General features: G+C 41.4%; 1 protein-coding gene across 2 annotated transcripts in view; it reads left to right on the forward strand.

Annotated features, from left to right (window-relative positions):
* LOC122549671 (RNA-binding motif, single-stranded-interacting protein 3-like) overlaps positions 1–23,262 on the forward strand; it is a 1,362,397-nt gene that overhangs the window by 262,082 nt on the left and 1,077,053 nt on the right. For both annotated transcript variants that reach the window (XM_043689502.1, XM_043689500.1), the window contains exon 2: positions 18,160–18,228. In XM_043689502.1, coding sequence (XP_043545437.1) covers positions 18,160–18,228 — 69 coding nt within the window. The remainder of the gene's footprint in view (positions 1–18,159; positions 18,229–23,262) is intronic.

Raw genomic sequence — 23,262 nt, forward strand, 5'->3', positions numbered from 1 at the left:
TTTTGATGGCTGGGCATTGTCTCAACCTGTGAGGTTTCTTTGCCCCACTGCATTGGCAAAGATTTATACTCTCTTTGTCTACCCTACTCACTGTGTTGGATTGACACATATGCCTTGCAAGATCACATGTAAGAGCTAGCCAATTGGATAAAAAGTTGTCTTGAAGATAGGAGACAGTGGATGGTGGTGGAGTGATGTTTTTCGGACTGGAGGCCTGTGACCAGCAGTACGCCACAAGAATCAGTGGTGGGCCCACTGCTTTTTGTCATTTACATAAATGATTTGGGTATGAACATAGGAGGCATACTTAGTAAGCTTTCAGATGACACTGTATTGATTGTAATGAGGTCAACCAGGTGGATTACATAGAATATTGGTCCCCTGATTGGGGCTGTTAATCTGGTCCAATCAGGGAGCCCAGGCTGATAGATATAAATAGGACCGTCAGAGGGTCTGTTTTCTCTGAGAGCTGGCTCCGAGGGAGCTGGAGCAGTGTCAAGGACTCTCCATGTGTAAATAAAGGGTGTCTTGGTGACCGGACACCATCCTCTGTGGAGTTATTTCAGAAAAAATAGGTGGTGTAGTGGACAGTGCAGAAGATTATCTCCGAGTACAACATGTCCTTGATCAGTTGAGCCAGCGGGCCGAGGAGTTGCAGATGGAGTTTAGATTAAATTAATGAGAGGTGCTGCATTTTGGTTTGATAAGGCAAGCCAGGGCAGGACTTATACCATTAATGGTAGGGCCCTGGGGAGTGTTGCCAACCTAAGAGACCTAGGGGTTCCTTGAAAGTGGAGTGGCAGCTAGACAGGATGGCGAAGAAGGCATTTGGTACACTTGCATTTATTAGTCAGTGCACTGAGTATAGGAACAGGTCAGACAACATCCGAGGAGCAGGAGAATCGATGCCTGATGAAGGGCTTTTGCCTGAAATGTCAATTCTCCTGCTCCTCGGATGCTGCCTGACCTGCTGTGCTTTTCCAGCACCACACTCTTGACTCTAATCTCCAGCATCTGCAGTCCTCACGTTCGCCCACTGATTATAGGAGTTAGGAGCCATTTTGCAGCTGCACAGGACATTGGTGAAGCCACTTTTGGAATACTGTGTACAATTCTGGTCGCCCTTCTGTAGGAAGGATGTTGTTAAACTTGACAAAGTGCAGAAAAGATTGCTAAAACTATTGCTGGGACTGGAAGGTTTGAGGTTTAGGAAGAGACTGAAAAGGCTGGGTTTTTTTTTCCCTGGAGCAGCTAGACAGAGCGGTGATCTGGAACCAGGTGTTGGTCAAGTCCTATCTTGATGGCAGCACCTGACACAGCTGAGCTCTCTATTGGAAAAGAAGAGCTTCCTCATGCCCAGTGTTCTTGACATTGTCCTTGGAAGAATGCTCTTGTTTCCTCCAGTTCCGCAGCATCTATCACATTGCTTCATTGCCTGCTGGAGTGGTGCAAAGGACAGCAGGCCAGGATAATGCAGCACACTGTGTCTAGACTTTACTGGAGGGTCCCATTGATGGGTTAAAGTAACACAACCACATCTTCTTCAGCCCAATCATCTTGCTCCACCACGGCCCTGATTGAGGTGAAGGCAGCAGCAGTGTATCTAAGCTCTGCATCAGTCAGGGGTTTGCACAACATTATCATGAGCTATAGCCACACTGGGTGTCTTGTCCCTCAGTGACCACATGTGTGTAAGACACCTGAACCCTCGATCGCACCAGGTACACAAGAGTGCTCCAGGAGTCATGGCAGCTGCCAGGGTAATGGGCACACACAGCTCCAGGAAGTGGCAAAAGTGACCACACCAGACTAAAAATCACCAGACCATTCACTGAGCGGGCCCCACTCCTATTGCTGAATTCCACAGTTTTGTGATACGCCCCTTGCAGTGCCATGTGGGTGCAGCCAATGGTTCCCTCCACCCAGGGGATGCCAGCTACATTCCTGAATCTTACAGCCCTGGCTGCAGCACTGATCCCACCATGCAGAGAACAGCATGAATCGGTGTGATCTCACACACATGGAATCAGTCACCGTCCCGATGCATTTTGTGGGAGCATGCCTGAGAGATCCCACACAGGTCACCCAGCACTCCCTTGAGGTAGCCGTCACAGAGCGGTTCAAAATGGCTGTCACTTCCACAGCCACCAGGAGGGGACAGGAAGTACATGGAGCCACCGCCAACACAGTGCTTTGCTCATCCCTGGGAAATACAGTCAGGATCAGTACATCCTGTGCCAACATCCTGAGAGTCACTGCAGACCTGGCATCTCCCTGGGCTGGGTTTCCCTCATCCTCCACAGTGGCCTGCTGCTGCCTCTTAGGCTTGTTGTTGGTTTTTGTCCTCCTGAATCAGCCATTAACTTCTTAGGAAGGTAGCCATAGTGACCACCATCCTATGGGCACAGGTCTCGTGGTCCCCATTGGGAACGTAAGGAGTGGGAGAGGTGCTTAGCTCTCAGCAGTGTCATTGGGAGAGCACCTCATGAAGATGAGGGCTGCACGCCCTCCTCAACACAGTGAGACATTCAGCACCCCGATAATGGGGTCGTGCTTGCACCATTCATTCAGCTTCAGCCTCAGTACGGGCACCAACTTGGTGAAGGTGCCACGCCAGCTGAGTAACCAATGGATTTCTTCAAAAAGGACGTACCCGCTGCACTCCAAACCCCTTCCCATCTCAGATCCCCGTCAGTTATGGAACTTCTCATTGCATTTGGACAAACCATGATTAAACATACAGAAAGCAATGGCCTCCGCCTCCCACAGCGCTCTTGCAGGTGTCACAAGTTACGGGTCACCTTCAGAAAGGACTTGCCTCTTTTTCAATCATTGCCGCTTACCCTCTGCATCATTCAGATATCAATGTTCAATTCGCAAGCATCACTGGCATGGTGTAAGCTACCTTTGAGCAGCATTTGAACCCTAAGCACACTGACTCTGCATGCATGGCACACAGACGATGAAAGTATTGCAAAATAAGTAGAGCTGATACTTGCAAATGTCTGTTTCATTGTATTTTCCCCATCAATGTGCTAGCCTCCAGCAGATGTGCATTCTATACTTTCACCCATCAAAATAACATTGAGCCTCTGGGCCTGGTCCCAGGATTCTTCCAAGGACAATGTCAAGAACATTGAGGACTGAGAAAGACAAATAGTGGCAACAAACGGTGCTCTCATTGGTAACCATCACATTTTCCACCTGGTTGCCATTCCCCCGTCCCCTCCTTCTAAACTTCCACCCCCTTTTTGCCTTGCACTACCCTGACAGCTCATCTCCCCCCATCACCTGGCTGCAGCACTATATGGAGACCCATCATATTTAAACTTCCTATTCCCCTGAAACAAGTAAAGAAACTGCTGGAGAAATCCAGCACATCTGGCAGCATCTGTGGAGAGAGGAACAGAGTTAATTTTTGGAGTACAGTGTGCACTCTAAAACTTAGAGCTTTAGAGTGCAGTCTGCAACAGCCCAGTAGCAGCTGAGGACATCGAGTTCAGATGGTCACTTTACAATTACAGGAGTTTCACGCTTGCTTTCTACCCAGAGATTTCTCAATTGGACCATGAAGCATACCATATCTGGAGACATAAATTAAGGACCATTGGTTCTGAATACAACTTACTGAAGTTGCCAATGGTTATGGAGTGGATTCACCATCTATCAAAAACCACAGGCAATCTTCCTTTGCATTGATTTCCAAACATATATAATCAGGCAGATTCAGTGTAGCTTCACAAAGGGGAAATCGTGCCTGGTAAATTTATTGGATTTCTTGGAGGAGGCAGCAAGCAAGACAGTTAAAGAGGAAACAGTGTATGTGACATATTTGGATTTTTACAAGGCTTTTGATAAGGTACCACACGCTAGGGTACTTAATAAGTTGTAAATCTATGGTATTGAGGGTCGTATTGAGTATGAATAAAGGATTGGCTAACAAATACAAAACAAATACAAGAGCATTAGTAAATCAGGTGGGTTTTTACAACAATTAATGAGGGTTGAATGTGATATAGAAAAGTGTAAGGAGAATGATTGCAGAAAGCTACAGCACATAGGGATTTGGGGGTTCTTAAGCACAAGTGACAAAAACACTAGCATACAAATTCAGCAGGTAACAGGAAAGGCAAATGGAATGGAGTAGAAAAATATGGAGATCTTGTTAAAACAAGGAACTAGCCAGACAACAGCTGGAATACCGTTTTGGTCCCCTCATCTAAGGAAAGATGTACTGGTATTGGAGGCAGTCCAGAGAAGGCTCACTTGGTCGATTCTGAGTATGGAAGGACTGCGTTATGAGGTGAAGTTGAGTAGGTTGGACCTGTACTCATTAGAATTTAGCAGAATGAGAGGAAACTACATGTAAACATCAAGATCCTCGGGGGAATTGACAGGATAGATTTGGAAAGGTTGTCTCCCCTCATAGGAGAGACTAGGACCTAAGAGAAATTTCAGAGGAACTGGTTGCCCATACAAGACGGCGAAGAGAAGGAAATTCTTCTCTCAGCGGGTAGTGAATCTGTGGAAATCTTTACCACAGACGGCTGTAGAGACAGATTTTTAATGATTATGGTCATCTAAGGTTAGACGGCAAAGGCAGGAAAGTAGAGCTGAGGATTATCAGATCAGCCATGATCTTATGAAATGGCTTAACAAACTCAATGGTCTAAATGGTCTCCTACTGCACCTACACGTTATGGTCTTATTGGAAGGTGAATCAGATGAGATGGATCACTCACCAACAATCTGCTGTTCCTTTGCTCAGCATCTGTGCCTTGTCCTCCCTCGGCAGGCGGTCCCTGTGAAAGACTTTGAGAACTGTAACATTTACCAAGGAATGGATTAGTAACTGAATCCAGCAGGATCTTTAAGTTCAAGATCAAAGAGAGACAAGAGTTTCTTCGAAAAAGCAACAGCTGCACAGTTTTAACTCACAAAGATTTCTGTAATTCTGATGACTGGAGAGGATTCAGTCACCTTTCAGTCTAAATGTGAAGGCTTTGATGTGCTTAGCCAGATGTGTCCCAGTCCCAAGAATTTTGACACTGCTTTGTGCCTTTTATTTCAACATTTCTTTTTCAATGTTGACTGCTAGGGGCATTAAGAAAACAGCTTCAAAAAGCTTTATTGAGCTTGACATTGTGATAAAATTATATTCATCATTATATACTGTTGAACCGAAAGATAACCAAATTGACAATTGTCTTCAATAATGTTAGTTCAGCTCCTTTCTCCTGTACAAGCTCTCTAATTCCTCAAAGCTATAGCCACTAATAGCATCAACTGTGCACAGGGGGGAAAAAGAATAGGTTTGTTGGAGAAATTGAAGGATGTTAAAATTGATTATAACTGGTAATTACAAATTTATACAAATCTCCTACTTGTTAATCTTGATCATTAACAGCAGCTACCACAAGAGTGCTATCACTTTATAGTAAATATAGGTATCTGTTGAACAAAGGAAATAGTAATTAATAATTGTCCTTTGCTGAATGCACATTGCTAAGAAAGCCTGGAGCCAGGTTTTGTAAGCTTTATAAATATCAAAATGTTTAACCCCAGCAGGAATATCTGGAGAAGCAATAATAATGGCTCACAGCCCTAAGACTATAGGCTACTGAGAGCACCCTGAATCCATGCACAGCTTGTAGAATGTTTACTTAGTGCCAAGCATTCTGGTGATGCATTATGCCAGCATAACTGAACGGGAGCAGACCTTAGCATGCCTTCAGGTAGTGGTGCTGGTCTGTTGGTAAATTTGATGCCAGCCAATTTGTAAAGACTGAGACTTGCATGCAGTAGAGAGGGGTAGGAGTCAGCACTGGGAAAGAGATCTAAACCCAAAAAGCACCATGAAGAGAAAGGCACCAGAAAATATCTGGGAGGAAGTGTGAATGGACGGGCCAGTCGATTCTGGTGCTGGATGACATAGGCAGAAGCATGAAAAGGATGCTAGCTAAATTGAAAAAGCCAGCAGAAAACTCTTCATGGGCTTGACTTATGTGACCTAGTCAGAGAAAACTGGAGCATGAGACACAATTTGTTTGAGGTTTGGGCAGGAAGACGCACTAAGATGTACACCATGGAGGAAAGTGGCTGACAGTGTAACCTCCTTGAATTCTAGGTCTCACTCATAGCACAGGAAAGAACTCTTTCATGGTGTCAAATGTCTCAGAGATATTAAGCTAGAGAGGGGTCATAAGAGGTTTACTATAGGGTTGCTGGGAATGGAAGGTTTAAGTTATAAAGAAAGGCTGGATAGGTCAGGACATTTTTCACTGGAGCCATTTGAGAAGTGTCCTGACAGAGGTTTATAAAATAATGTGGGGTTAGGGTAAGGTTAATGGAAGGTGTATTTTCCATTGGGAAGGGTGGGAGATTACAAGACCAGGGGGCATATTACTAAGGCAAGTGGTAAGAGATTTTAAAAAAGACATGAGGGCCAATTTCTTTTACACAGAGGCTGGCTCGCATGTGGACTGAGCTTCCTGAAGAGGTGGTGGATGTGGCCACAGTTACGACGTTTAAAAGAATAAAAAAGGTTTGGAGGGATAGGGGCCAGGAACAGGCAGGTGCAGCTAGTTTCGTTTGCGATTATGGTCAGTATGGCCTGGTTGGACCAAAGGGTCTGTTTCTGATTAGATTCTGTACAGTGTGGAAACAGGCCCCTCGACCCAACCAGTCCACACTGACTCTCTGAAGTGTAACCCACCCAGACCCATTTCCCTCTGATTAATGCACCTAACACTACGGGCAATTTAGCAATTCACCTGACCTGCGCATCTTTGGACTGTGGGAGGACACCAGAGCACCCAGAGGAAACCCACGCAGACACGGGGAGAATATGCAAACTCCACACAGACAGTCACCCGAGGCTGGAATCGAACCAGGGACCTTGGTGCTGTGAGGCAGCAGTGCTAACCACTAAACCACTGTGTCGCCTATACTGTATGACTCTATAAAAGTGGAATCTGATGATGAAGAACAGAGGCTCCACAGAAGTCAACAACAGTACTCAAGTGTGTAGACTCAGATTTCTACTGTCTTTCCTGAAACAAGAAGGAAGTTGAATAAACCTCACACTTGCTTGGAGACACTGAGGTTCATTTTGGGAGATTTGAGAGAGCCAAGAGGGTTTACCATGAAATTACATTCCTTTTTCAATTCAGTATCTGGGAAAGGTTTGAAACAATGTAGTGTGACCGAGAGACATTCAAGTGATTGGAAACATTTGTTCTCCACCAATGAACAGCTGCATACCTGGCAAACCGAATAAAGATTTTTGAAGAGGCAACAATATGGTAGATGGATTAATACAATAGACGTGTTGTTTTACATGGACTTTTGAGGTAGCTATATAGTTAAGGAGAGGGTAACATATTAGATTAAAATCTGGTTAGAAAGGATAAAGGAGCAAGAGTTAGAGTTATGGGCAATCTGTTGGGGTCTGTTGCCTCAGTTCCTTTTCCTGGGCCTCTTCTGTTCACATGTGCATCGATGATTTATACATTATGCTAGAAAGAATGTTTTGAAAATTTGTAAATAGTATTAAAATAAGAGAAAAGGTAAATACTGTTGAGGAATAGAGGTAACTAAAAATATATATTCAAAAATAAAATATTTTACATATTGTTTACACTGGCAGCCATTTTCCTCCATGATGAACCTCAAACAAATTGTGTCTAATGCTCCAGTTTTCTGTAACAAGGTCACATAAGTCAAGCTCATGAAAGGCCTTCTGCTGGTTTCCATGATTTAGCTACCATCACATTCAGAAGCAATGAGCCATACTGAGGGCCCACCAGACAGCAGCAGCATCATTTAGACAAGACGTATATGAGCATTTTGCATGTTAATCTCCATCTCAACAGGGGCAGGCAATTGGAACTCCCACACCCACGAATTGTAACTCCCACACCCACGAATTGAGAAACCCAATTTTGAGACCTTTTGACCTTCTTTTCAGTATATTTTATGTTTCTGCATGAACTTTCATAAACTCCCAGCTTGAAGAATATGACAGTGAAAACTGGTTCTGTTTGAACTTAACAAACTGTATTGTGAACTGATTTAATATTGACAGTTGGTGGCTGCCAGCCTTGGCTCAGTGGTGCCCTGTCCTTCTGAAACGGAGTTTTGTAAGTTCAAGTCCATCCCAGAACATAAGTGCCAAATATTGGTTGAGTGCAGGGCTGAAGCGCAGATTTTCAGATGGGACATTGGACCAAAGCCCTGTTTATTTTCTCGGGCACAAGTAAAAGATCCCATGAAAACATTTGAACAAGAGCGTGGGGCCGCTTGCTGGTACAATGGCAAGTGTTTGTTCTTCAAGTAATGTTAGGTTTGTCAGGTTCACTGTCTCATTGCTGTTTGTGGGACCTTGCTGTCTCTCATACAGTACGATAATGTCTACAATTCAAAAGGTCTTTGGCTCCCTGCAAAAGACTTTGAAACATACTGAGGCCATGGCGTGTGTTGCTTTCATGCTGACTAAACATCAGTCAGAAATCGCAAACGTGTCTTCATGAGTTATTCGTCTGCAGCCTGCTGCGTGTTATACAAAGTCGGCCCTGTTAGTTTTTTATTTAGGTGTCTAGGCAGTTCTTTGTCATATAACATGTCCACAAAATCCTAAAAGAAATTTTGAAGGTCTTTTTTGATTGAAATAACATACATTATGGAGTAAAGTCAATTGAATTAGCAGCTGTGCAGTTGGGAGAATGATGTTATTTCATTGTATGGTTAAATGAAGGAAACACTTTCTTGGCTGAATTACATAGTATAGATATTTTACTATAAAGCAAATAATTATATTGCTAACTATACATGTGACAGTAAGGACAGACATTGTGGCTAATCTCTTCATGCCTTATGTATGCTTAAGAAGCTTTTTAAAGCAAACTTGGCTTCAGGAATATTTTAAATCGTAACGAGTTGTTCCTGACTGAAAAGATAACACAAACACACCAAGATGACTAATCATGAAAATTGTACTAGCTGGAGTCTATTTCTCTTCATATAAACTAGGTTCTCAGCTGCAAAACTCACAGTATTAGTAGTTCTTTGCATTTCTTTATCACTTACTCAACTTTTCATTGGAAATTCAACATAATAACTAGATCATCAAGAATGAACATGGAGAGCAATTTATGTTGTGTTGCCGCACATTTTATTACCCTGCATGGCTGTTTTTACAGTTCATGGAGATTTTTGCAAATATGGGAAGTTAAGTTGAATTGGAAACTTTCAGATGCATTTCAAGCTAATGAATATTTTTAGCTAATTTTAGTATTAGCATCGCAGAAAAAGCCTTTGAGTGATTCATGCAGTGTTATAATCTTATGATGAATGATATTTTAGTATATGTAAACAGTCCAATTCATAAAGTTGATTTCAGATTTGCAACATGCAATCCTGATATTTGGGATCAGGCCTCATTTAAATACAAGAGGCAAGCTGTCTTCATTATTCTGCTTGCTGTTTGGGATTGCAGAACACTACAGCTACCATAGACACATACCTTGACATATTTCTGAAATCAATGTTTCTCTTGCCTTAATTCAAGGTCCACCCAAAAATCAGAATGGGCATCATCTGTTGCTGGGAGTGTTTTTTTCAACATTTTCCTGTTTCCACCCAGAAAAGGTATGGTAGTCAGATCAACCTCACACTCACTGCCTCTAACAATACAACATTCCCGAAAGACTCAACTGAAGTGCCAATCTACACCCTATTCAAGTCTGGGAGTGGTGCTTGAACAGTTAACCTCTTGACTTATCAATACAAATGCTAACCCTGCACTAAGCTTAAAATCTCCTTAATATAATGGCATGTCAGTAAGATTCTCATAATGCAAATTTCTTTTGGGATTTTATGTGCTGAGAGTCACTAGTCAGACTCTTGATATTGCCCCTCAGAGTGCATATTAACATTCATTCTGAAGCAATTGAGACACTTTTGCATATATTTGATTTAATGTTGCTGGACAAAATAAAATTTAAAACTTGCAGGAGTGTACAAGAATCTGTACAGTGGAATATTATGTTCCAGCAGCTTGTATATATTCAGTGTAGTTGGAGTGCAACCATTTGAAAGAGTAAATGTGAAACTGCAGGAATTCTTTTCATTAATCCTCACAGGCTGCAATTTGAAGTGAACAAATTGCTCCATCTAGAGTTTAATGAACTTTTATATTGAGGCTTGATATAGTGAGTACTTTTTTTTTCATTGTAGTGAAAATTTTTTTAGCATTTTGAGCAATTTCCTTCAGAAATAACCCACTGTGGGTCATACTGTGTCTGAGGCTTTTCTCCAAAGTTGATTTTTGTTTGGTTAAAAAGTTCTCACCTCTGAATAAAACTGTAAGCATGAACTTATTGGCGGTTATACTGGTTCAAAGTTAAAGCCCAGAATTTTGGGAGCAACAGGAAACAGTTATTTTCTACTGCTTTATTGCAGTTTTTTAATGTGTATATTTTTAAAATTTATCGTCATCCTCACCAAGACTTAGTGTTATGTAAGTCTAAGCAGTATCTTTCAAAATTCATAGTATAACAAGACAAAGTCAGTCTAAATTTATGGAAGGAAAGTTAGGTTTAACATATTTACTAGCGATATTTTGAGGATCTTAATAGTACGGCATATGAAAAGAAATCTCTCCATACAGTATATTTTGATTTCCAAGAAGAATTCAGGACAACAAAATGTCGTGCACATGATTAATTGCAGGCTCGTGAGGTTGGAAATAGTAAACTATCATGGTTAGAAGACAAGGAGAAAAAGGAAGGGATAAACAGGGTAGTTTTAAGTTTGTATGGCTGTAAGTAGTAAACTTCCATAAGCATAAATGTTGGGACCTCAGCTATTTGCAATCTATGCTAATGACTTAGTTTAAGAGGCTGAGAATAATGTATCGAAGTTTGCAGAGAATACAAAACCCACTGGGAATGTAAGCTCTGAGGGGGCACATAAACAGGCTGCAAAAAGATTTTGACAGGTTAAGTGAGTCAACAATAACCTGAAGAGTTATGTATAATGTGAGAGACTGTTTTCCATTTTGGTGGTCGGAAGTGATATGATCCCTGTAAAGACTGATCATTTTTGAAAGGATATTTGAATTCCCAGTGACTGATTTAAAGGAATTGCATGACAAGATTTAAAGTTTTAAGGCTTTTACTGTGATAAACAATTGAAAAGCAACATTGATGATATATCACTTACTAGGCAACAAATGCCCTAAGTAAAGAAAAGACAATACATTTTAATGTTTTACTGAAATCAATAGCCCCACGCTGTCAACTTCAGCACCCTCTCCACGGAGTGCAGTCTTTATAGGAAACGGTGCACAGTCATTCACCACTTCCTTTTTACCGGGATGTAGCATTGAATGACCCTCAAAAGATGCTTCCCTCATTTTTCAGACTATTTCTGAACTGAGTACTATCAGAAAGGACCAGATTTTCTCCTCACAGCCTTTAAGATAAATCTCTAACTAAAGTGTCATGAAATGAATCCCTTTGACTAGGGTCTGTCCTCCTTCCCACATTCCCACCCCCGGAGGCTACTGAGGAATCCTAGTCTTCTCCACTCAACTGAACTCACCAGTTGCAGCTCTGTCTTTCTATTTCCAATACTTCATAGACTGAAAGCCTGTCCACTGTTGGCCCATCTGTTGCTCACTTTATTTTCAGGTGTCAACATTTGATACCTGAGCTCCCAATAAGCATTAACCATTTAACTTATAAACATTCATGTGTGCAACAGAAGAAAAAAGCAGAATGTTTTTCAAAGGTAAAGCTTGCAAATGTTGGTATTCAGAGCGACTTCAGTGCACTCATACAAGACACTCACCAAGTTAGCACCATGTAAAAAGTTCAGTGGAAGACACTGACCTGAAACATTAACTGTTCCTCTTCACAGATGTAGCTTGACCTGTTGACTACTTTGTTTTTATTTCTGATTTCCAGTCTGCATAGCGCATTTTTTTTTAATGACAGAAAATTAGCATGCAGGTACAGTAAACAATTAGACAGATAATTGATATGTTGGGCTTTATTGTAAGGAGATGAAATAAGATAAGTATTTCTCCTGTTGTATAGGGCTTTAGTGAAACTACGTCTGGAATACTAGGTAATTTTGTTAGTTAAGGAAGCACCTATCTGCATTTGAGGCAGTACAGCAAAGGTCCCCTAGTTTGGCTCCTGGGATTAAAGGGCTGCCCTATGATGAGAGGCTGAGTATATTGAATTTATATTCTGGAGATTAGAAGATTAGGACATGATGTTGTTATGTAGGTTCTGATCATGCAGCCTCTGAGAGATTATTTCCTTTGGCTGTGGGGTCAGTGGCGTTGTTGTAGTGTCACTGTTCTAGTATTCTAGAATCATCAAACTATGCAGCACAGAAACAGACCCTTTGGTTGAACTCATCCGTGTCGACCAAGTTTCCCAAACTAAACTGGTCCCATTTTGCCTGTGTTTGGCCCATATTTCTCCAAACCTTTCCATTTCATGTACCTGTCTAAAGGTCTTTTAAATGTTGTAATTGTACCTGCATCTATGACATCCTCTAGCAGTTCATTCCATATATGAACCACCCTCTGTGTGAAAAGTTTGCTCTTCAGGCCCCTTTTAAGTCTTTCTCCTCTCACCTTAAAAATATGCAATCTAGTTTTGAACCCCCCTACCTGAGGGAAATGACCCTTGTTAGTCACCATATCTATGACCCTCATGTTTTCATAAACCTCTATAAGGTCATTCGTCAACCTCCTTGTAAGCTCCAGAGAAAAGCATCCCAGCCTATCCAGCCTCTCCTTATAAACTCAAGTCCCGGTAACATCCTTGTAAATCTTTTCTGCACCCTTTCCAATTTAATAATATGAAACATGGGCTTGAGTCCCATCATGGCAGAAATTTGAAATTAATAAATCTGGAATTAAAAGCAAATCTCATGGTAACCAAAGATCAGTTGTTGATTGCCCTTTGGGGGATCTGCCTCCCTTACCTGGTCTGCAAACTCAAGACTTAACATTGACCCCGATGCCGAAAATGAAACCAGTCCATGCTGGGGATCGATCATCTCAGCTCCAGGACATCTCTGCAGATGTTCCTCAGGGTAATGTCCTGGCTCCCAGGATCTACAGCCATTTCGCCACTGACTTTCGAATGTCAACTTACAAAACTTCACAACAGAAGAGAAAAGCAGAATATTTTTCAAAAATGAAACTTGTAAAAGTTGGCATTCACAGCGACTTCAGTATTCTCGTACAAAAAAACACAGCCAAGTTCTGTCAGCACTGCAAGGTCCTCCACAATAACATGTAAGTGGCTGTGCCAAAATTGGGAGAGCTGTCCCACAGATGAGTCAAGCAATGTCCTCACAGAATTATACCATTTGGACAATGTGACCATTACATCACCATCCCTGTGTATGCCTTGACATGGTGTTGGGACAGTGGTATAAAGTTGATTTTTCCCTGTGAATCCACATATTCATTGTCAGAATCCATGGAGTCTCAGCATTAGGTGAAACAGAGGTGAAGCATCCCGATGCTGATTACTATGTATTGCTTTCTCAATACTCTATCATGTTGAGCACCAATTGGAAGAAGAACTGAGGAATGTAAGGACGAAGAATGTACTCTACACAGGGGACTTGAGTTAGTATCCATCACCAAAAGTGACTTGGTTGTACCATCATTGACCACTCTCACTGAATCATAAAGGGCATAGTTGTGAGGGCGGGTATACAATAGGTTGTGAGGGAACTAGCAATAGGGAAAAACCTACTTGAATTTATCCTCCCCAAACAACCTGTAGCTGATGCGTCTGTCTGTGATGTTATTGGCAGAAGTGACTACTGCATGGTGTTGTGCAGAATAAGCTCCACATTCATAGTAAGGAAACCCTGTGTCTTAGAGTCATACATCACAGAAACAGAAACCAGTCCATGCTGAACATAATCCCAAACTAAACCAGTCCCACCATTCTGCTCCTGGCCCATATCCCTCCAATGTTTTCCTATTCCTGTATCTATCCAAATGTCCTTTAAGCATTGTAATTCTACCAGCATCCACCCCTTTCTCAGGAAGTTCATTCCACATGTGAACCACCCTCTGTGTAAAAAAATTGCCTCATGTATTTTTTAAATCTCTCTCCTCTCACCTTCAAAATATGGCCCCTAATCTTCAAATCCCCATCTTTGAAAAGGCAACTACCATTTACCTAAATGAGATACATTGTGGGCAGATGTAGCAACTTAACTCATGAGGCATTGTGGACCATCAGCAGCAGCAGAACTTCATTCAACCACAAGCTGTAACCTGTTGGCCCAGCAACCAATGCAGAGTGCAGGAAGGCATGTCAGCAACATTACCATGCATATCTAATATTCAGCTATCAACTGGCGAAGCTAAACCATTTTAATTCGCATTAGTATACTCAGCTTGCAATAGGCAGGGCTAAGCAATCGTACACCCAGTGGACCAGACCGAAGCTCTGAAATCCAGTCACTCAGTGGTGAATGGTGGTGGACAGTTAACTCCACAAATATCCCCACCCTCAGTGATAAGGTAGGGCAGTGCATCAGTACAAAAGACATGGCTGAAGCATTTGCAACAAACTTCAGGAATGAGTGCTGAGTCCCCTTGAGGTCCACAGCATTACAGACACTGATCTACGTTAATATGATTCACTCCATGGGATATCAAGGAATGGCTGAAGATACTGTATACTGCAAAGGATAGGTGCCTTCATAATATTCTGGCTATTGTACAGAGGTCTTGCACTCTAGAAGTCGCTGTACCCTTAGCCAGCTGATCTAGAGCGGTTATAACACTAGCATCTATCTGATGATGTGGAAAATTACTCAGGTATGGCCTGTCCATAAAAGCAGGACAAATCCCACCTGATCAATTCCCACTCATCACTCTACTCTTGGTCACCAGGAATGTGATGAAAGGTGTCATCACCAGCGCTGATAAAATGTAGAGCTGGAACAGGCACAGCAGGTCAAGCAGGATCAGAGGAGCAGGAAAGTCAAGATTTCAGCAGCCCTGATGAAGGGTCCTGCCCGAAACGTTGACTTTCTTGCTCCTCTGATGCTGCTTGACCTGCTGTGCTTTTTCCAGCTCCACACTTTCTCAACTCTGACTTTCTAGCATCTGCAGTCCTCACTATCTCCCAGTTATCATTAGTGCTATCAAGCAGCATCGGCTCAGCAGTAATCTGCTCAGTGACGCCCACTTTGGGTTCTATCAGGGCCACTCAGCTCCTGACCTCATTACAGCCTTGGATCAAGCATGGACAAAAGAGCTTATTTCTAGAGGTGAGGTGATAGTGACTGCCTTTGACATCAAAACCACACTTGACCAAGTGTGGTGTCAAGGACTTAAGATTAGAGTGGTGCTGGAAAAGCGCAGCAGGTCAGGCAGCATCTGAGGAGCAGGAAAATCAAGGTGTCAAGGAGCCCTAGCAAAATTGAAATCAATGGAAATGAGAGTGCAAACTCTCTGCTGGTTGACGTCATTCCTTGCACATAGGAAGATGATTGTGGTTGCTGGGGATCGATCATCTCAGCTCCAGGACATCTCTGCAGATGTTCCTCAGGGTAATGTCCTGGCTCCCAGGATCTACAGCCATTTTGCCACTGACCTTTTCTCCATCATAAGGTCAGAAATGGGAACATTCACTGATATTTGCAAATTATTCAGTGTCATTCACATCTTCTCAGATACTGAAGCAGTCCATGTCCATATTTGTATCAATGACTTAGCTGAAGAGACGTAATGCTTGGTATGTAAATTTGCTGGTGCCCCAAATATAGGTAAGAACATTAATTGTGGACAGGTGATTAGGGACTGAATCTTACATTATTTTTTGGATAAGGGTCAGTTTTATCCAGCTTGACAAAGGGGTTTTTCTCCTTGAGGTCAAATAAGATCCTCACTATTATCTGACCAAACTCATCTCATGACCTACCTTCCCTGTCCTTATGGTGCCCCTCTCACACAATTCTAAATCCAACAACTGACCATTCAAAAATATGGATATCTGTCAAAAAGACAGGCATCCCTGGCAGCTATACATCTTTAAAAGATCACTTGCACTTGGGCAAGCATCAGAAATTTGTTGTTCACTGTCAAAGTAATGGTACAGCAGCCATGAAGCCATGCTGTTCACAACACACAGCTAGCTTGCATGGCACTCCTTGCCCATGCTTATCCTGGTTGCTTTTCGACCACCAGGCCACATAGTTATCTGACCTTACCTACCTCCTGCCCAAACCTCTTTCTAAACCACCCCATACACTGTCCTGAATGCCCAATAGTGAACCATATCCTGTCATTGTTCAATGGGGAAATACAGGCAATGGACAATTCCAAACCACACCTTTCATTTACAGTGAGCAAATATGAGCAGAAGCAAAAGGAATGGAGGCAGTGGTTTGCTTCACCTGCCCTCCCACAAAGCAAACCCAATGGTGGTATGAGACCAGTGATTATTTTACAATCCATGATGCTTTGCTGCACTAGACCGTCCTCAACAGGAACTGGGTCAGCTCCTGTCTGGCTTGTAGCCCATGACGCAACTGAGCTCTGTCTTAGATAAGGAGAGCTCTCTCCTCCCCATTATCCTGCTCCTCCTTAGAAGATTGCTCCCATTCCCTGAGTTCCTCAACATCTGGCACATTGCTTCATTGCCTGCTCTGTACCGGCACTTTTACATCAAAAGGAAGTGCCCAATGCACTGCAACCCCTTTGCCATCCTGGACCTACGCCAACCATAAGACATATCATTGTACTCACTCAACTCAGTTATAATACATGGCAGCACCCTTGTAGGTGTCACAACTAGTGGGTCATTTTTCGTCAGCATTCTCCTCATTTTAAGTCATTACTTCTGCATCATTGAGATACCAGTGTTCAATTTACTCGGACCAGTGTAATGAAGTAAATGGTCTTTGAACAGTATTTGACTGCTAAGTGCCTTCACTTCACATGCAAAGGAAATAGATAATGAACTGTTTACAAATTAAATGTACCTGGAGTTTGCAAAGGCTTGATTCATGTATTTTTTTCCTTCAAAGCGCTGGTGTCCAGCAGATGTGGGTCCTGTACGTTTGACCATCAAACCGACACTGATTCTGCCCTACCAAGGTCTGTTTTCTAGTGGCACCGCACATCTAGAGAATGACCAGTGATGGCAGGGAACACAGCTCATAGTGGAACACCAGTTCCCTCCTCTTACCTTGCACTACCCTGACAACCTATTCCCATGCAACTCATGGAAATGCAGTGCATTGAACTTTGCCTTCATCTCTCCTCCCTCCCCTGAGACTTGAAGATACACCTTATTGATGCCCCTGTGATGCGCTATGCTTTCCCCCTAGAGGTTGCAGTGGTGGTCACTGCCAATACTCCCTCCCTTTGTAGCCTACCGCTGACCTTTGATACTGTTCCACATGCTACCAGTGACCTTGATGGCCCCCCTCCCCCCAGGGTCACAGTTCTTGTCCCTGCCTCCACTTGTGCCTCTACTTTCTCCCCCCAGTCATTCACCAATTAAATCACTCTTGCCATTTTCTTCTTTCTCCCTCTTCCTTCCTTGCCTCTTCCTTAATTGCTGAAACCCTGATTCATTTATACTACATTCCAGGTTGTCATCCTGAAGCATTCACTTTATTTCTCTCCACAGATGCTGCCTGACTTGATGAGAATTTCTTGAATTTTCTGTTTGTACTGCACATTGCCAGAATCCACAATATTTCGCAGTTTCTGTTAATGATATAAGTACATTGCTTAAGCAATACACACCAGTAATGTGATTTAACTGGTCATTGTATTTTGTCCAAACAAATTAATTGCAGTGTTTGGATGAAATTGTGTAGCATTGTAGATTGAAGCTGCAAGGCTTAAGGGATAATACATTGGAAAGGTAGACTAGCACAGAAGACAAGATATGACATGTCACAACAATTGCATAGCAATCTCCAGGCAATTTTGCTTTATTAAAAATTTGATTTACTCAGTGTTCAGAAGAATAGCACTAGGGTATTTGTCAAGAAGCTGAGTCATCATAAATATGGAAAAAAAATATTTCACAATTGTATGCTAGGTTTCACTCTGTCTTTATTAAATTGAATTTTCTTTAATTACAGAGAGCATCAACCACCAAGACTTCCAGTGCTCCATCTTACAGCAGGTGGTCAGGTTCTCAGCCTCATCAGGTATGGTACCAAACAATATTCACAAATTAGCCAACAGGAATGTTTAAACTATTAAATTAAATGTGTGCCATGTGAAGGTTGATTATATCAGGACAAATCTGACTCTACTATTTATATAATTGGAGATATTTATTCTTACATGATGCCATTTTTAACTCTTTCCTCTAGGCTACTATTTGTATGTGCTTTTCTCTAAATGGATCCTCCCATGTAATTGTATAAGAGTGCTGACAGATGACATGTCTTTAAGTCATTTTCAGTAATGGCTGATGTGTAAATATTGTGTGAAGGTGCCTGGCGTTTACCTATCACTTCACGGACCACAGCTGAGTTTGTCAGCTCACTATTGAACCATCCTTTCACACATATCGGGATCATAGCACATTTGATCATCAAAAAACTAGTTTATCCTCTCAGCATTTAAATGCAGAGTTAGCTAGTTAACCTGACAGCTGGTAAATGTACTCAAGTTGCCTGGTAAGCTTCATGAATTTTCTGCATTGCTTAACTGACAAAAATATATGTTCTAAATCATCAATTGCCTTTGGTCTGTTGTCTTTTATTCTGAAACAAATGAAAATACAATTGACATTCCTTTACATCTGCCAGTCAGTATCAGTATCTTAAATGTTATCTGACATTAATGAGAAGAATAGGTCAATGCTTGAGTCATATCTCACACAGATCACAAAGAACAGTGAATGTTAATATTTGCTCCTGTTAACTCGGTGCCACTGCAATGATGCTTACCTTCCATTGTAATGTTTTCTTAAATTCAAGGTGTTTTAGGAATTTGATGAAATAGCAGAAGGTTAAAATAATATTTATAAGAGTGAACCTACGTTTCCACAGTGCGTTAACATTCAACTTCTGCATCTATTTTTAGCATTTCCTATTTTGATGCACAGAATAATAAGAAAGTGTTTTCTTTCACTTGTTTTCAAAATCTCAGTCAGAATTTACATGTACATGAAATGTACATGACACAGAAGTGAAGACTTTGAATTATGTCAGTGAAACGTCATTTGAATAAAATAGAAAATGAGTAAAAGAATTATCAGCCTCCTGAGGTAACCAGGATAGGCCATGTACATTATCTGGTATCAGTTAGTTTTGATTGCATGGTTCTTGCCTTTGTGATTTATTTGCAATATCAAATTGGATTGGCCTGCGAAAGGCCATTTGGTTAATCTGGTACGTCACCAAAATGAAATGCCATTGTTTTTCTTCTGTAAGCGATAGCCACAGGCGAGCATTCAATTAGATAATCAGCAACTGTCCTCTTTTATCATTTTACTGAGATAATTCGAGAGGTTGTCCATCAATTTATGTGCTATGTTTCCAGCAGTGTTTAACCACACTTGATAAGTAACTCTATGTTAGTTTGGATTGGGATGCTGTTCTATTCAATGCTGGTTAGTATGCTTGGATAGGGAAAACAATGTGTGGAATAACCTGTGATTATTAATTTGAGGAGAATTTTGCTGTGGGAATTGTCCCATTTGTTTTAATTCAAGTATGTACATGGGAATGATGTTAGTGATATACTCCTGCTGATGCGTAGCCAAAGAACTGAGGTTATGTCAGTAACCTTGTTCAATAACATCAAACTAAGTTTCTATTATACGTTCTGTGGAACCAGCCATACTGAGGCAAGCACTGCATAAATAATCACAGTGGTTATTATTATTTCCAAAATCAAGTTTACACTGAGTACATTTGCAAAATTATAATAGCCTCACTCCATAACTTTCTGGCTATTAAAATTAACGTACCAAAAATAGGAGGTCCAGAAGGCTTTAGTTTTGTGATATGTTCCACAGGTAGAGGTCAGGAAATGGGACAAGGAGTGCCCACCTCAAAGTGTCTGACAGTGTTTTCACTGAGATCGAAAGGGAACAGATTTCTTTATATTAGAATCAATAAGTTGCGGAGTAAGCATTATTGATTATTAATTTTGAGCTTTGCTGCATGTTCTTAAAATCATTTTGACTGTTCGTGACCTTTGGTATATGTTATTAAATAATTGTTTATTTCAGTATAAACATCATTTTTTACTTGCTATTTCATACTAAACTTATATTATTTCCATAAGACCAGAAGACCATAAGACATAGGAGAGGAAGTAAGGCCATTCGGCCCATCGAGTCCACTCCACCGTTCAATCATGGCTGATGGGCATTTCAACTCCACTTACCCGCATTCTCCCCGTAGCCCTTAATTCCTTGTGACATCAAGAATTTATCAATCTCTGCCTTGAAGACATTTAGCGTCCCAGCCTCCACTGCACTCTGTGGCAATGAATTCCACAGGCTATTCAACATTGCATTCGCTTTCCTAATCACGGATTCAACCTGCATGTTTACCTTTAGAGAATCCTTGACTAGCACTCCCAGATCCCTCTGTACTTTGGCTTTACGAATTTTCTCGCCGTTTAGAAAGTAGTCCATGCTTGTATTCTTTTTTCCAAAGTGCAAGACCTCGCATTTGCTCACATTGAATTCCATCAGCCATTTCCTGGACCACTCCTCCAAACTGTCTAGATCCCTCTGCAGCCTCCCCACTTCCTCAGTGCTATCTGCCTGTCCACCTAACTTTGTATCATTTTCCTGAGATTAAATAATGAAAAAAAATCAGCAGAAAGAAGTTGCACAGTTAAAAGGGTAGGTAGTTAGTTCCAGCATCAAGCCAATCACAAGCCTTACTGAAATAACTCCACAGAGGCTGGTATCCCATCACCAAGTCGCCCTTTATTTGCACATGGAGAGTCCTTGACACTGATCCAGCTCCCTCAGAGCCAGCTCTCAGAGTGAACAGAACCTCTGACACTCCTGTTTATATCTGTCAGGCAGGGCTCCTTAACTGGATCAGATTGATAGCCCCAATCAGGAAACTCATATTCTATGAGGTCCATCTGTTTGACCTAGTTTATAATCTCTACATTTACCATCTAGTCAGGAACTACAAAGGGAATGATTTGGAGATTGAAGAGAAATAGATGAACCCCACAGAAAGCTGAGCACTGCAAATATTCCAGTTATTTGGATCACTTTGGGGATTGTGGTCAGAACATCCTCTTGACCTCAGTTAATTTTACCCTCAAAGATGTGAGCATAAGCGGTATGGTTGTAAGTTTGCTGATGACACCAAAATTGGAGGTGTAGTGGACAGTGAAGAAAGTTACCTCAGATTACAACGGGATATTAATCAGATGGGCCAATGGGCTGAGAAGTGGCAGGTGGAGTTTAATTTAGATAAATGGGAGGTGCTGCATTTTGGGAAAGCAAATCTTAGCAGGACTTAGAAACTTAATGGTAAGGTCCTAGGAAGTGTTGCTGAACAAAGAGACCTTGGAGTGCAGGTTCATAGCTCCTTGAAAGTGGAGTCGCAGGTAGATAGCATAGTGAAGAAGGTATTTGGTATGCTTTCCTTTATTGGTCAGAGTATTGAGTACAGGAATTAGGAGGTCATGTTGCGACTGTACAGGACATTGGTTAGGCAACTGTTGGAATTTTGCGTGCAATTCTGGTCTCCTTCCAATTGGAAAGATGTTGTGAAACTTGAAAGAGTTCAGAAAAGATTTACAAGTATGTTGCCAGGGTTGGTGGATTTGAGCTATAGGGAGAGGCTGAACAGGCTGGGGCTGTTTTCCTTGCACCATCAGAGGTTGAGGGGTGACCTTATAGAGGGTTATAAAATCATGAGGGGCATGGATAGGATAAGTAGATAAAGTCTTTTCCCTGGGGTGGGGGAGTCCAGAACTGGAGAGCATAGGTTTAGTGTGAGAGGAGAAAGATATAAAAGACACCTAAGAGGCAACTTTTTCACACAGAAGGTGGTACGTGTATGGAATAAGCTGCCAGAGGAAGTGGTGGAGGCTAGTACAATAACAGCATTTAAAAGGCATCTGGATGGGTATATGAATAGAAGGGTTTGGAGAGATATGGGCCGGATGTTGAGAGGTGGGACTAGATTGGGTTGGGATATCTGGTCAGCATGGATGAGTTGGACTGAAGTGTCTGTTTCCGTGCTGTAGATCTCTATGACTCTATGTAGCAAGTTCAGGAATAACAATTTCCCTGATCCTATTGTACCTTTGAATCTGGTGCCATCTACAGGGGATCTATGATATGTGATAACAGCAAAGCAATCAAGCAAGCCGATCAACCAATCCGATTAAAGAATTCTCACAGGCAGTAAGCCATCAAGTAAAAAGCGTGGATGAAAATTCATTTTATAATCATTTATACCAAATAAAATAGGATTAAGGTCAAAGCTGAAATATGATTAAAATATCTTTTTTGATGAAATAAAAAATAGATTTAAAATCTTGGAATTTTGAAAAGCTATTCTGAAAGAATGATACTCCATAACACTGGCACTCAATTAAGTGTGATGGAAATTAGGTTAATAGATCGAAGAAAATCCGATTTTGAGAAGCTGGGAATAGAACTTGGGAAAGTAAAATGAGCAAAATTACCAGCCAACAATGATATGGAAATACAAAGGCAATTATTTAAATAGTGTACTATTTTCTTTCGTGTTTAACAGAAAATATTTTCCACTAAAAGGATAGAATAAATTAAGCAACATTGAGACTCCATGGCTGAACAAAGGCAAAAGGGAACAATTGAGAATAAAGGCAAAAAAACATATATAAAGTATAGAGAGCATAGAAGTTTATGATGAAAGAAAATAAGGAGAGATTATGAGAAATTTTAAAAAATAGCAAGGTAAAGAGAAATGACAAGGAACATAAAGAAAATAGTAAAATATTTTATTATTACGGGTACATGAATAAAAAGGAAGGTTGTGATGGGAGTAGGACCATTAAGGCAAAAACTGAATATTAACAGGTAACAACAGCGAGATAGCATAACTACTAAATAATTATTTTATGTCAGTATCTACTAGAGGATGAAACAAGTAGACCCGAATTTGGATGCAAAGTGATTAATGAGATAAGTTATTTAAAATAAAAGCCAGATGCGCTGAACAAGTTAGACAAACAAAACAGGATTAAAAAAAATCTGC

The sequence above is a fragment of the Chiloscyllium plagiosum genome, chromosome 5 (genome assembly GCF_004010195.1).
Source record: "Chiloscyllium plagiosum isolate BGI_BamShark_2017 chromosome 5, ASM401019v2, whole genome shotgun sequence".
NCBI classification, from domain to species: Eukaryota; Metazoa; Chordata; class Chondrichthyes; order Orectolobiformes; family Hemiscylliidae; genus Chiloscyllium; species Chiloscyllium plagiosum.